The following is a 16,183-nucleotide window of genomic DNA, read 5'->3' on the forward strand; positions in this document are numbered from 1 at the left end:
TAACTGCACACTCACTTCATTATGAAATGCTTTTATATTTTGCCTCTAACAAATTATATTCTATTTCACAGCGTGATTTCTCGACTGCCACAAAAACTGTCTTAACAAAATACATATTTGTGCACTTTTTACTGTACATGTTTTTTTAATTGGCCTTTAGTTTGAATTTAGCTTTATTGTATGGTTAAAAAAAGCATTACCTTGCCAAAGCATTGACCGAGCTCTTTGATTTAATGGTGTCATTGAGCCAGCGCTCCAAACGCAAACTTTTTTGACATTAATTGACAGTACTCTGATCCAACGGCATATAGGAATCGTCAGATTGACAGTTCTCTGAACCAATAGTGTGGGGGAACTAGTGGGGGTGGCAATAACATTTTAGGGTGGCCGTGACACCCTTTACACACAAAAATCTAGTGCCAGATATGTGCTCATTGGCGCGCCCCCACTGATGGCGCCCTAGGCGACCGCATAGTTTGCCTATGCCTAAAAACGGCCCTGGGGCCAAGTCAAATTTAATATCAATGAAACTTGATGAAAAAGAGTTTCAAATGCTGAGGAAGGACAGGGGACATTTCTGTGTCAATAGAAACATGTCTTAACATGTAGACATAGACTGGCATATCTTAAAAAGTAAATGAAATCAGCACAAGCATTATTAAAAAAAAATATTTTATTTAGTCATAGACCTTACAAATTTTGCTACGTAAATAGCAAGTGGTTTACAGTGTTTTTTTAAATAAATAAGGACAAATAAATACTGTCAGTTTGAACAATTATCTCCTGTGCACAACATAATCTTTATAAATAGAATAAATAACACTGATTTTCCAAGATCTACTAAGACTTCTGCCTCCTGATGCTTTTGGCCTGTCGTCTCCTGCGGTCTTTGTTCTTCAGGTTTTTCATCTGTGTTGCTTCCCTGTAGACACGCTTGAGCTCAAACAATGCTTTGCGCTGGATGATTGGGTCATTCTCCTGCAATGGCAAAGCATTTGATCAGTGATATGTCTATATAATGGCAAATATGTATATTCATCTTATTGACTTTGAGTGGACACAAAGTAAAAAAAAGAGAAATTTACACTCTAACTTGTGTGTTTTTTAATTTGATCTAGCATAATATCCAGCAAATATATTGTGCATTATAACGGAAAAAGTTGTTTCAAAAAGCCGGGCCCACAAACCTTGATTACACACTTTTAGAAGTAAAACTCCTTTTGTGTGGTTACCAAATGCGGCCTTTTAACCGAGGTCACATTTAAAATGTAGTGAAATATCAGTTCTATATAACTAAATGTAGCAGCATGATAAAATGTGATGAAATGTAGCAGCAATATGAGGCAAATCATTCCTGCAACTTCTTAGCTGTGCAAATTATTTTTGGTCAACTTTCCATGGTCCCTATACGCATATATATATATATTTATATATATGAGCACTGCATATGCACTGCATATTTTATATATATTTATATATTTTACATGCATATTATTTTGCATTTTATTTTTCTAAAATAATATAAATATTAATTTAGATTTGTTATTGTTTTATGACCAGTAATATGTCTCAGTTAACTGGCCATTGGCAGGTATAGAAAAACATACTTTTATATATCTATATATAGCTCTAAAGTTTTGATGTTCAATGCTTCTTGGTGTCAAGTTTAGTTACACAGAATCTGAAACTGTCATCTCACCTTAATCGCCCATAGGTTTTCTGCATATGTCTTGAGGTCTGCACTCTTGCCTGGGAAGTAGTTTTCTTGCAGTTTTTTCAAATGGTCTTGAACATAAGCCAATCTGTCTTTTGTAGCTTCATCCTTGCTCTCGTTCTGCATGCGAGTGAATATCCTACTGTATGTGTCCATAATGATGCTCATCAATAGATTCTGTTCACTTTCCTGCCACACAAAAACAACACACATGAGCACAATGGGCAGTCAACACAGGATATGCCATATTGGATGTATGAAAACAATATTCCCTTTGGTTTAGAAAGGCTACATTGACTATTTTGAAAGAGGCTATTTACCTCAAGATTCACCTTTAAGTCTTTCAGGACATGCAGGAAGACAGGGTGTGCATTGTGTAGTTTATGTTCATCTGGTATCTGGAAGAAATGAAAAGGTCAACATTTATACCGGTTACCATTTTAGACTCTTAGTCATTTTGAACTACTTTCTTTTCTCACTTAATCAGAAGAATGTTTTTTTTTAATTATTATTAGCATCTGAAACCCAAACTCAACCTACAGACCAGACATGTTCCACCATGCAAGAAATGCCCATATGTAGAAGTTTCAGTCTGTATGAATGGTATATTATACTTCCTGCTTTGTATTACCTCTTAACCACCCAATTGCAGTAAAAGTTGACTAGTTTGTAAAGCCGTCTTTTCCAAAAAAGGTTTGCGGCCCATCTTTGAGTATCTTGCAGGACGTATCCTGAAACACTACACTTTTGTCTATGCCTATTAGTTTTTACTTTTTTAACTCTTTTTTTTACACTTCCTGTCTGTGATGTGACATATGAAGGAAATTCGAACCTGTCTACTTACATAGTACGCTTTCAGCCCATCAATGCTCTTGTCCAGGTTCTCCGGGACGCTGGCCTTGGCATATGTCATCCATCCCAAAGCCATCAAACATACTCCCCAGTATAAGGCCATCATTTGTTGCGTAATCACAGTCCTTGTTAGTTTCAGTGTTCGCTGAAGTTTGACTTGTATTCCTATATCTTTTAAAAGTCGAAGTTGCCTTTTACGCTGTTGTGTGACACCCGACTGTTCTCGTGTCCTGGTGATGGTCTGAATGCATCTGTTCGAGTGAATGGGGTATTTATAGTTATGTATGAGAACGAGCGAGCGAGCTATGATCTAGGTGTGAAGTTGTGGCTTTACAGCCTAAGTTTCCTTTAAATCACAATGCACCATGATACTGCTCAGCACTGTCGAGCCCACCACTCATTTTCTCGGCTGGAATCCCGTGGATGCCACTGGGCGGGGCTGTTGGTGGTTTTGTGGTTGGGAATATTTTTGGTGATTCAGTAAGGGGTTCGGGCCACCTGGGCCTTAACGTCAGTGCAGGTATGGCCACTCCAATGATGTTCGTGTATTAATGACTGGCGATAAGGAAGAAAGTAGTGGGTTTTTTCTTATCCTAAGGCTTCAAATAATGGCCTTGCACCAAATTTAGCAGCTTTTTAACTTGCGTCACTTTCTTTTCTAATTCCCTTTTCAACTTTTACATGTATTGACATGCAATAAACTGTTCACACGGCTTATCTGTGCAATCACAAGTTAAATAAGACTTTTATTGTTGAGTATAAGAGTGATTAACCTTGATGTGTTATTTCTTTTAAATGCAGTTGGTGGAAAAATGAACAAAAATGGGCTGAAACATTCACTAGAAGTTCTTCAGAATCACACATGTGATCTCATGGGATTGCCACATACAGGGCAAAGACACTGAGAAGAGATTATATAGATAAAGAAGAATGTTTTTGGCTTTCTGATGTTAGAAAAACTGAGTTGCGCTGTTGCTCATCAGTAGATGCAACTAGCGTTTGAGGTTTTAACACTTCAAAAGTTCACCCCTTACACGCAGAGGAAAAGAGAGATAGTGACAGAGAAAGAGAACGAGAGGAAGACGGACTCAAAAGTGATGAGTAGTGAGAGACAGGTATGGTTTCGCAAAGGGGAAGCTACTTTCCTACCAGGTCAGTTGAGGTGATGAATTTGAGGTAAGAATATGTATCTAGGAAGGCCATCTGAAATTTGAAGAAGCGTGTCTTGACTTGGCTTATTTCAGCTTGCTATTTTTCATGATTAAGCACCTCCAAACAGTTACGTTATGGTTAGACCAAAAACGTGAACGATAGAAAATCCCACAACATGTACGTCATAAAAAGTAGGAAAAGTGTGACTTGAATTCCTATCGACCATCACTCATCGGACCTCAATGTTGGAGGTATGTCGAATTTTCCAGTACAGCGTCATCGGCGTGGTTGATTTTACGCGGGTGTGGTTGTTGAGAGGTGTTGCCCCAGACTCCTCATTATACATCATACAGACCACGTGGAAACCAAAAAGGATATTCCTTCTAAGAACTGTTTACTTATCACTTTCGTATGGTTTCACTGTTGCTAATCATCAGCTTAAAATTCCATATTTTGCCAAATATATTCAATAAATGATGTTTTATTAAACAAAGTTCGGGAGGAGCACGTTCAGATAATTGACACAGGTGGAGGAGCATGTTCAGATAATTGACACAGGTGGAGAGTACTCAGCTAATCAACAAAGAGGTGTATATATACGCAGCCGTCTCACCTCCATTTTGTTGACAGTTCATCAGCATCCCTCCACCACCCCTTCTCCACGTTTCTGCTCTTTTAGTTCTAACCACTTACATACGGGGGGTACTCTGGGTTCGGGCCAAAGACCGAGCTCGAAGCCCTCCCCCCGGACAGCACGCCAAATACGCATTAAATTTACTCTATGAATTATATGTAAGTGTGAACTCGTGAACCTCATTTTGATTCTGAGTGGAAATCAATAGGATAATTATTTGTAGTGTCGGTTGGATGGTTTGTAGTGATCGAAGATAAATTGATGGCTTATTGATGGCATTTTTTGTGAGGGGTGGGGGTTGTTCCATTTGACAAGGACTTAGTACACTTTTAACTAAACTTTTGCTGATAATTTACTCACCCCCATGTCATCCAAGATGTCCATGTCTTTCTTTCTGCGTACGAGCATGGTCATAGATGTATACGTAGATGCCTCATTAGCGCCTGCACGGATCAGTAGAATGAGGCATCTACGATCGATATATCTATGACCACGCTCGTATTTTGACCTCACTTAGCGGAAGTTATGGCGGAGCTCAGAGATGTTCACGTTCGTCTGATAAGAGGTAAAATAATAGCATAAATACTGCTCGGTTTCTTGCAGAAACTGATCGTTTCGCTAGATAAGACCCTTATTCATCGTCTGGTATCATTTGATATCGTTTAAAGCCCTTTGAAGCTGCACCGAAACTGTCATTTGGAGCCCATTGAAGTCCATTATATATGGAGAAAAATCCTGGAATGTTTTCATCAAAAATCTTAATTTCTTTTCGACTGTAGAAAGAAAGACATGGACATCTTGGATGACATGGGGGTGAGTAAATTATCAGCAAAGGTTGATTTAAAAGTGAACAAATCCTTTAAGATACAGCAAGAGACTGAAGTGACTAGACATATGAGGATGTATGCATTCCCTGGGGATCAAACCCATGACCTTAGTGATGCTAGTGCAGGGGTGTCCTGGAAGGCCAATGTCCTGCAGTTTAGAGTTTAGCTCTCAACCTGCTCCAACACACTTGCCTGGAAGTTTCTAGCAAAGCCACTTTATCCCCATTTTGAGAACTACGCTGAGACCTAAAGCACGATCAATGTAGAATCCAACAGCTTAGACACGCGCGTCTTCCTCTGCTTGTAAACAAATCCCTTCTGGGTAATGTGTCCGAGCGCCGGATCTGCGTCATATTCTCGCACATGCGTTGTGGAGGCACACACGGAAGACAATAACAAGCTGGATAAAGGTGTTATTTTGATTTTTTTTTGCGCACAAAAACTATTGTCATCGCATCGTAAAATTATTGTAGAGCCACTGTGGTGAGATGGATTTTGTAACAACGTTTTAAGTGCCTTTTATGGGTCTTGGGAGTATAAGTGTACTGAATGCCAATGGAGGCCTATCTGAAGCCTTACTCAGCCATCAGCTTTCAACAAAAATATCTTCATTTGTGTTCCGAATATGAACGGAGGTCTTACGGGTGTCGAACGACATGAGGGTGAGTAATTAATGACAGAATTTTCATTTTTGGGTGAACTAACCCTTTAATAACATATATAGGCCTTGTTTCACAGACAGGCCTTAGATTAAGCCAGGGTTAGGCCTTCATTCAATTAAGGCATTTAAATAGCTTTTATAAACGTGCCCTAAAAAACATTACTGGTGTGCAACTTGAGACAAATCAATGGCACTGACAGGCAGGTTGCGTTCAGTTAAAACAGCTCAAACATGCAATTTAGTCTGGGACTAGCTTAAGCCTTTTCTGTGAAACCATGGGATACAGTATTAATAGTGTAAATTAATGCATTAATTACCACAATTGGTCAAAGCTATGTACTTCAACTTGCAGTTGTCTACTTTATTAAACATTAGCTAATGATTAGTAGATGTAGCATTATGCTATGACTGACTATTAACACATTTTTAAGTATGGTTATAGGTTTTGACATCCACACGAAAGGTCTGTGGAGCAGTGAATGTAATGTCAAAGAATGTGTTTGAAGGATGGGTAAGTTGGGCTGCACACAAATATCAGCACACCAGAATCGGAATTACTGACCATTGTAACACTGTGTTTAAACTGGACGTGACCAGCTGTCTACACTGGACAGGACAAACCATTGCAAGTCTATTTGTCCTTCGTAACAGAAGTAGCGCAAGAGCTTGGAGTACGTCAGAAATAGATTGTGGCATCAGTTTCCTGTCGGGTTTTGCTGTGTCATGTAATGCCGCGCAGCATCCAGTGTAGTATCACTGATTATAATGGGTTCTATTGTCTTTGTCCAGACCAGTGTTACAAAAAAAGCAGTGTCGCATGTTTTTTAGTGTTCCTCCTTTGAATCTTAGACCTCAAGCTTAACCTGACATATTCCTGCGCCATGAACAACAAGTTACTGGACAGGCATTTTATCTGACAGGGGAATCTTGTAGAGGGCTGGAAATTGAAATCCATGGCTTAGTGTCAAAAAACCTTTTCAAAACCAAAATGACATAATCAACAATTAGTTAACAGTCATGTGCCTCAACAAGTCAAGTCATAGCATAATGATACCTTGAAATTAATTAATTAACTATATTAAAGCAGACAACTGGAAGTTGAAATATATGGCTTTGACTCATTGTGGTAATTAACGCATTAATTTACACTATTAGGTAATACTATATGTTATTAAGAAATTAATACATTATAACATACTCATACATTACTTAATCTATTAATCATATAGAATCTTTATTAGTTGCTGATGCAGTAATCATTAATGGTTTAGTTCTTCATGAGTCATACATTAACGTGATTATCTGTGCATTAGTTAAGCATGACTTAATCTTGTAAAGTGTTACCATGCTTGCTCTTAAACATTAGTTATTGATTTATCTATTTTTAGTGTTTACACAGAAAAAAATGAAGAGAAGCCACAGACAATTGCATGAAAGGTATGATTCAGTGACATTTCTACGGTATCCGCAAACAGTGACTGACTGTTGCACAAATCTGAATGAAATTCAATGACGTCAAGGTTGTAATGTGATTGGTTAACAAGGCACACATCATGCTTTCTCCAATGGTAGAGCCACGGACCCTATATCTCCCAATATTAAGACCATGGCTATGTCTGAAATTGCCCCTATACCCTTAAATAGGGCACTATTTGAGGCGAAAGCCATTTGTAGGGGTGTCCAAAACAATTGCACTCATTCAGTCCCATAATGCACCACAATAACAAGTTTACAACTGATGTAGGCCTACACTCAATGGCTGGAGAATGCCCATAATGCACTGCGAGGGTCGTGCCAAATGAATGGTGCCTGCAGCTGAATCATCCATCCATTTTCCAAACTGCTGATTCAATGTGCATAATATCATTCAGGTAAATACAGTTGAATAAGGTTTATACATGTTAATTTCCATGACAGAGTTTGCTTAGTTTCATTATTAAATAAATGATTATTAAACAGCAAGACTACAACAAACTATGCAAAAGCGGCAGCCCTTCCAGCGCACTCAGTGTCTGAAATTGCTCACTCCTTTTCATTCATGGACTATATTAGTGGAGTAATGTAGGGAATAGTGAATGAGGGTATAGGGTGATTTTGAACACAGCTTTTCTCTGTTTCTAGTAAGTCTGAAGACTTTGATTTGCTGCTTCTGGTGTGTTTAATTAAGGTTGGAGCTAAACTCTGCAGGACAGTGGCTCTCCGGGACCAGGTTTGGACGCCCCTGTGCTATAGGTCTTGCTCTACTGTTTACGCTACAGGAATACTTGTCTGTAGTTCTGGTTCATACGATCAAATAAATTTTTCTTTCACATTTTAGAGCTTGTTTGTATGACATTCACTCCTTAATGTGTCAAGTACTTGAGGCCGCAATACACTACATGACTTTTAAAATCTGAAACGCAAGGCATCATTCACTTGCTGACTTTGTAAACAGTCACAGAGAAAAATGTGATCATATTAAACAAATCCAATCACACACTACCAGACATTTGAGTCGTTCTGAACCCAATAACATGTAACATTGCTAGGTGTAGCATGACTTACGGAAATAATAATAAAATGTCTAAAACCGAATGTCTAATATTTTTCTACACGCACTACACAATTATTTGAACATTGTGTGTGTCATATCAAATACATGTACATTGTAAAGTGTGTTATTGAACAAGTCAAGCCGTAAATGAATGCAAAATAGTTTTATTATAATTGACTCACAAAATGTTTCAAGAGAATCAACCTCCACTTTAAATTATGCTAATACACTTGTGATGAGAATAAGTTAGATTTTAAGTTAGGCATTGTGTAGTAGAGTACATTGTAAAGTAAAAAAATAAATAATTATTTCCATATAATTTATAAATAAATAGGCTAATACAATAACAAAACACAAGTTTACTAAATGAAAGACAGGATTTTTGGATCTTCTTAATGCTTGCCACTGTGTTTTTCTGCCCGATTAAACACCATGAGAAAGTCATTTAACGCTCCTCCTTGGGTTGTTGCATCTTTCACCTGAGCGAGAACAAACATGTATTAGATATCATATCATATCATCATATCGTATATCATATCATAAACAGCAATTCAACAACTGAAAATGTACACTTTTCACAATGAAGACAGGACTTTCTCTTTATGTTTACCTTGACTAAGTTAATTTCCTGAAGCTCTTTCCACACAGTTTGTTCTTTACTGTAATTTTGTCTCAGGTTTTGCACCTCATGCATTACATAATTCAGATTTTTCACTTTATTCTCAGAAATCTTAGAATTCTTTGTAGAGTTCATCATGTCTTGGAAAATATCTTCATAGATGTTCAGCATTCTTTCGAGCAACAGCGCCTGACAAGTGCAGGGAGCCTTGGACTAAGAGAAACAAATATCATTAGCAAAATATATACATAGTGATATATATCATTAAATTGCATTTTCATATTTTTGCATAGTAAAAACTTACATTCAGCTTGTCCAGATAAGAAGCAAAAACAGACTTTTCAACCCATTCTGTGCCAAGTGTGTTCTAAAGAAAGAGGGCATAAAACAGTGACTGTTATGAATGAATGTGCATCTCTTGTGAATCTTAACCCCTAATCTATAGCAAAACCAAACTATAGCATACATATATGAGTAGGATTTGAAGTGATCATCTAGTTTACACAGACTGAATTGCTTTCAAACCCGCTGCAGAAGTTCATGACAGTAGATATCACTTACATAGTTTTCTTGCAGATGGAGGATTTTTTTTTTCATCATTTGGGTCTTCTCGCTTGTGGACCGTCGATATCTGAACGCGTTGGTTGTCTGAAGAGATGCTATTAACAGAAGTCCACACAGCAGCACCATGTTGAGCCAAGAATCCATTCTTTGTGTTCGTGTTTGAAGCGACTGAGCGAATTCAAGTGAGTGTTGATGATAGGAAAGGGGCCGGGGGTTTATATAGGTGCACAACCAAAAAAGAGCAACGCTATGAAGGCGGTAGCTTGGGGTTTGGTGTTTCTGTGGGCTACTTTTCTATGAAGGTTTCCTATCAAAGATGAGATGCTCTCATGTAAGTGACGTCACACTAACCCCATAGCCCAGGAGCAACTCAAACAATTCACAAGGTCGAAGTGGCCTTTGAGAATAGCCATGGTTGCAATCAGATTTCGGACCGTTAGAAACTGGGTTGGGGGCTTGTTGACGTGCTCCCAATGAGTCAGTGGCAAACTGAAAGTTGGTTATTATTTTTTGTTTTGTGTGAAAACGAAACTTGTTATCAGTGGTTATCATCTGGTTTTATATCCAACAACTATATCTAAAGGCCATGTGTTTTTTTAATCAAATGTTTTTAATGCATGCATATGAACGTATGCACATCTGTATCTGCATGAGTTTGCATGTTTCATATGCATTGTTTACCACAAGTGTTTCTTTTATATGTGTGAAAGTGCATATGTTGACATATGCATATGTAGCTGTGTGTGTTTGGTGCTGCAAAAACATTCTAATCAATTGCTAAATTATCACTATAAAATGTTATCCCATATGCATTACTTTGTATTGGTGGTTAATTTGTGGTGATGTAAATTTGCTTAAGCTACAACTTAGTTTTTCAGTTGAATTCCCCACATAGTTTTTTTTTCAGTTGAATTCCCCTTCCAATGTGGTGTAGCAACAAACACCACTTCTCTGAATCTGAACCTCAGAAATCTTAAAACCATATTGATGAAAATTAAGTTGTGCATAGTATATGCTGCGGTATGGATTGTGCATACAGTGCAGTACAGTGCAAGTTTCACGAGTTGTTCCTGTAGCTCAAACAGTGGAGCGTTAACAGTTTTAAGGCTGTGGGTTTGATTCCCAGGGAAAGCATGAACTGATAAAATGTGTACCTTGAATGCAATGTAGTTTATTTGGATAAAAGTGTCTGCAAAAAGCCTTGGTTCAGCAATTGCATACATACTTGGCACATTAAAGTCTTAGTGCCCATGTGAGTGATATAGGTTTGAGTTTGACTTATAAAGTGATCTATATAGATATACCCCTGTCCCTTCTCCATTGTAGAGCGCTAAAAAATAAAGTGTTACTAGAAGGTTGTTTTATGTATTGATGTTTCTCATCTCTAATGGGTATTGCTATCTTGAATTTAAATTGACAATTTTATGCATGATTTTTATACTATTTCATGCTAGATTTTCATCTTAGACAGCCAGCTTTTAAATTACACCTTTTATTCTTAAACTTTATTCATATTAATTTCAAAGGATAACTTGTTTGAACATCTGTTTATGTCTTTTTGTACGTGCATTTTTGTTAAATATATAAATGATTACACAAGACATTAATGAAACCTTTGTCATTTTTTTTGTTAAGTCCAGTGGGATAAATAATTGACGGGGGATGTCCGTCTGGTTTTGGTTTTTTTGTGGACTACTTCTCTATAGAGCTTTCTTTTATTCTGTAGATATTCTGCTTTTCCCCAACCCCATACCCAATGGGCAACTTTCACAAGGATTCATATGTTTGAACTGGTGTTTATTGAATGTTGCCATGGTCATAAGCCACCCAACACACCTTCTAGAAACTGGGTTGCTAGCAGGTTGAGGTAAACTATGACTCAACACACTGAAAGTTGCATCACCATCACATATATGTATCCTTTTAGATCATTAAACCTGTTAGTGAGTGTGGTTTTTATATCTAGATGACTAATGGTCATCTAGTTACCAGTTTGTTGCGTTGCAAAAGCATACCATTGATGTAAAAAAAGCCAATTTCTGCCACATAATTAAAAAAAAACACTTTGGTAAATCAGAATTATGACATAAAAGTTAAAATTGTGAGATACTAAGTCATAATTATGATATATAAGTCGAAATGATATATAACATTTGTTTAAACTTTTTATCTTAAAATTATGACTTAGTATCTCACAATTTTGACTGTCATGATTTTAATGTTTTAATATAATTATAACTTAGTATTTCAAAATTTGACTTTTATCTGATAATTATAAGTCCTATGATTTACATGATTTTTTCTTCCATTCAAAAATGGGCTTCTATACAGTGGGCACTTTTGGTAATAGTAATATACATTTTCATGATTTCACATCCATCTGAAGTTGGTTCAAAAAAAGTTTAAGGATTCAAAATATACAACTTTAATGCAATACTTATATATATACAGTATATATATTGCATTAAAGTTGAATATTTTGAATATTTATATGTGGGTGTGCGTGGGTGTGTGTGACTTAACACTGTCTGACAAATGCATAAATGCTTATTAAAAAGTAAATTTGTGCTGCATGCAATCCCGTCATTTCAGTAGAATTGGTGGTTGATCTGTGAAGATTTGCTTAATTAATATTTTTCTGCCTGTGGCCAGTTTTTTCAGAATTCCGTCAGACGTCGTGTGGCACCATCAGTTCTCTGAAACTGAGAAATCTGCCTGTCTCTGCACTTAAAACCACAGTGAAGATGAGAGGAATACATTAATTGGAAATAATTAAAATGCTATTTGGCATCACTAGTGGCATCAGTGGGCGAAAGTGACTAAAGTTGTCAATAGCAGATGAAAGTAATTTAAGGGTCCAGGATGTGTCACATTTGTTAGCCTACACATTCCCGCATAAACATTCCAGATAAATTACTTGTTATTAAAGTATTAATATTCACAAACCACTTTTAACAGAAAAGCAATAGGCTGCTGTGTGCATGGTTTGACATGAATGCGTGCAAAGTGCTCCCTTAAAGGGTCATGAAACCCTAAACCAAATATTCTGAGATTTTAATAGAATTATGTGTGTTGGTGTCACAATCACAAGTGAGAGTGCCCCTGATTACCTCCTGAGGGCACTCCACCCCGGACTGTCACTCCATCACAAACTACATTACCCATAATCCTGTGCCCGGACTCATCATCATTCATTGTTTGCACCTGTGTCTTATTACCTCATTACCCCATTACCCCAGCCTATATAACCATGTTCACTCTATCATTAACTGCGAAGTCTTGTATGTTGTATCACTGCATTTCTGAGCGTTTCCCTGGTTTCATGGCTCTGGTTTTGGATTTCTTGCCTGTTCCGTGGATTACCCATTTGCCTGTCTCTCCTGTCTTGTTTGCTGTATTGGACTGATTATCTGTTATGACCTCTTGCCTGTTTGTTGACTACGAGTGTGGATTACCCTCTGAATAAAGCTGCATTTGGATCTTCTACCTTCTGTCTCAGAGCAGTACGTTACAGTTGGACATCATGGAAGACAATGTTACCATCTGTTAGTTCTTAATGTGGGAGAAAACTATTTAATTAGAAACCTTTTTGCTCTATTTCAACTTCCTGGTTTAAATTCGTCTTCATGTCAATGTCATATCTCGTACTATAGTACGGCGATGACTCATCGATATCTCATAATTATTCATGAGACTGCGTGTCTTTATCCTATGAGAAGACGCGTTGCTTAATTCATGACAGCACGTGCTTAATTATTCATAATAGCATGTGTTGATAGGCATCCCTAGTGAAAAAAAGTATGCTAAGTATACTTGCAGCCAGACTAATTATCAGTATACTTGAAGTGTGTTAATGTTTAGTTAACTTGAAGTGTGCTATTTTGAAACAACTAATTTTGCACTAAGTATATTTTAGTTGTAAATAAGTTGTATTAAAGCATCATTTGAAGTGTATTTAGTGTACTTTTATGTACTAAATTGGAACAACTTTAAGTATACTTAGTACACTTTAAGTATAGACTAATTACATGCTTGATTAGTGATATTAAATGTGCTTTATTTGTATAATAAGTATATTTTTGTGTTATAAGTATACTTTATTTTTATTATAAGTATATTTATTTGTGTTGTAAGTACATTACAAATTAATTACCAGTGTCTTCAGAACACACAAGCAATATACTATGAATATATTATTTTTCCAGGTTTATTTATTTACTTTACCTTCCCTAAATACAAATAATATACACTTTGTAGTCAATAACAATATAATGTATTATTACTTAGCTATACATTGCACAATATACTTTGAATGACATAATGTCACACAATACAGTTGTTTAAATGTGCTACCAAGTCTGTGAAGAGAGTCCATTAACAAGCCCAAAAACTTCACATGGTTTCACCAAAACTAAACAAAATGATCTTGTTTTTCATTAAAAGAACATTGGAAGATTAAAAAAAACAACATATATTATTGGACCAACTCCACTGACCCTCTATACTCAAATATAAATGATACATTATATTCACTTTTCTGATGAGCTGCTCAATTTTACACTTGCGTCTGATGGCCGCTTGCACATCAGAGGCTGTTGACAGCAAAAACTCGTGAAGAAACAGCATCTGTACACAGAATATACAAGACATAAGGTCAAACAGCGTTCATACAACTTTTATTCACATTTACATTAGTCTTACCTCCAAACAGCAGGACTTTTTCTCCAGTTCTTTTCGGGATCACGTAACGTTAGGTCATTTTATTCTGAGCCAGTTCACCGTCTCCATCAAGGTCAGGCTGCAAACCTCCCGTGAGTGAGTGATGAGGGAGAGAGCGTCAGACAGACGAGTACAAACAGCAGCTCTGCCTCTGATTGGCTGCAGGCGGTGAACAACACAATCTGATTGGTCACAGACAAGTTGAAGAGACATTTGAATTCCGATAACAGGGCTTGGGCGCTGCGTTGCATTCTGGGACGTGGTGTCCATGTTGATGGCCTCGCGAATGTAAACATACAGAAAATCGAACGAGGAGAAGCAGAGTTGGGAGAAAGAAAAATTATGTTAAAATCGCGAAAAGGATGTGGAATTTACCGGGATACGTTAAATAGGGAATCCAGGGACCGGTATTTGGACAAAATCGGAACTATTAACGGTTTGGATCCATATGAAATGTGCAGTTCACAAATGGATGGGTTCAAGAGCTGCAGATCATGAAGCCTATGTAACGTTAACCTTTTACCTTGAAGCATTCCAACTGCACTTCACCGTTCTGTGCACTTGCAAATAAACACTGAAAAACATCTGTTTGTGTGGCACTTCTTGCTTTTGCACATTATACTGTTATTGCGTCTTGTTTATAAGACACATGCATTTAATTTAAGTATATTTGTTGTGAAGATTGTGGGTATGGATGCAACAGACACTTATGGCTGTATTTAATGCACATTTATTTCAGCACAACACTAGGGCTCATGTTTGTCAGAACACAACATACAGACACAATCTTATCGAGGAATGTCATGTCTTCGTCCTTGCTTGGCAACACCATGTGAATCGGTACTTTATCTGACAAAATACTGTACTTGTTGCGGACAGTTCCAATCACCCTTTCCACGTGAATTCGGAGGTGGGCATTTTTTATTGTGCTCTCCACATCATCTCTTGCATCCAGCTGACAGCGTCCTTTTGTGAAAGCCGACGACTCTTTGTTACCTCGGATACTTGCGCCTCCAAGCAGGAAAGCGGTGGAAAGTTAATCCATTTTCGACGCCAAATTAATCAAATTAAGACACACGACTGAGAGGGAGTACGTCTATAAACAGTGCGTAGTAGTCCGAGTAGCAGTAAAGGAGGCCATCAACATGGCCGCCACGCCAAGTAATGACGTCACAACGCCCAAGCCCTATACTCAACTCATATTTTCTTGCGTTATATTTTAGTGTGCGATTGTAACACGATTCTTCTCTGCCAGTGTAAACTCATTAAACATATTTACACTTAAAGCACAACTACAGTAGGGCTTGTACACTGCATATATAAAAACATGGGCTTTTAATGCATTAGTCATATTTTAACACTTATTTATTCATGCTTAATTTTAACACTTAAGCATGAATAAATAACCTTAAACATGACTCAAATTTAACTTTAAGTATACTACAAATTAAGGATATTTAATACGTATTTTTAAAATGTGCTTTCAGTGCATTGTTACAATGACAAATTTGAGCACAGTTTAAAAAATACTAAAAATATATTTAAGTAATGTTCAAATAAGTACACTTTTAAAAAGTACACAGAACTTTCATTTTAAGTATATTTTTCTAAAATATATTTTTCTAAAATATACTAAAATACAATTATTTTAAAGTGCATTAAAAGTTACATTGTGAAAATATGATGCTAATATACTTTTTATATATTTAAAGATGGTACAATTTTGTTAGTATATTTACAATATACTATTGAAAAAGAGAATATACTTGAAATACAATAAAGTATACTTTTTTTTCACCAGGGATTTCCTCTGACTGGCGCTTCAAACAGTGAGATCACATACAGTAAGTGAGAGATGCATTTTTGCTTTGTATGAGTTTCTGCGTTGTATACGTTCTATTCAGTAGG

General features: G+C 36.9%; 2 protein-coding genes across 3 annotated transcripts; both read right to left on the reverse strand.

Moving 5' to 3' along the window:
• Positions 1–659: 659 nt before the first annotated feature.
• On the reverse strand, positions 660–2,807 carry ifng1 (interferon gamma 1). 2 transcript variants are annotated; one of them, XM_079816533.1, is made up of 4 exons: positions 2,559–2,807; positions 2,047–2,112; positions 1,700–1,903; positions 660–978 (listed from the first exon to the last, which is right to left on the reverse strand). In XM_079816533.1, exons 1-4 carry the CDS (start codon positions 2,670–2,672, stop codon positions 841–843), a joined length of 522 nt encoding a protein of 173 aa, XP_079672659.1. In that variant the 5' UTR covers positions 2,673–2,807; the 3' UTR covers positions 660–840. The 2 variants fall into 2 exon arrangements, with proteins under 2 accessions (XP_079672659.1, XP_079672658.1); XM_079816532.1 differs by having other exon boundaries at positions 781–978; positions 2,035–2,112; positions 2,559–2,768.
• A 5,958-nt stretch (positions 2,808–8,765) lies between these two features.
• ifng1r (interferon gamma related) lies at positions 8,766–9,700 on the reverse strand (the record flags this gene model as incomplete). Its single annotated transcript, XM_079816476.1, has 4 exons — positions 8,766–8,852; positions 8,984–9,205; positions 9,297–9,359; positions 9,554–9,700. 4 exons carry the CDS (start codon positions 9,698–9,700, stop codon positions 8,766–8,768), a joined length of 519 nt encoding a protein of 172 aa, XP_079672602.1.
• Between the last annotated feature and the right edge of the window lie 6,483 nt (positions 9,701–16,183).

The sequence above is a fragment of the Gobio gobio genome (assembly GCF_949357685.1).
Source record: "Gobio gobio genome assembly, chromosome: 5".
NCBI classification, from domain to species: domain Eukaryota; kingdom Metazoa; phylum Chordata; class Actinopteri; order Cypriniformes; family Gobionidae; genus Gobio; species Gobio gobio.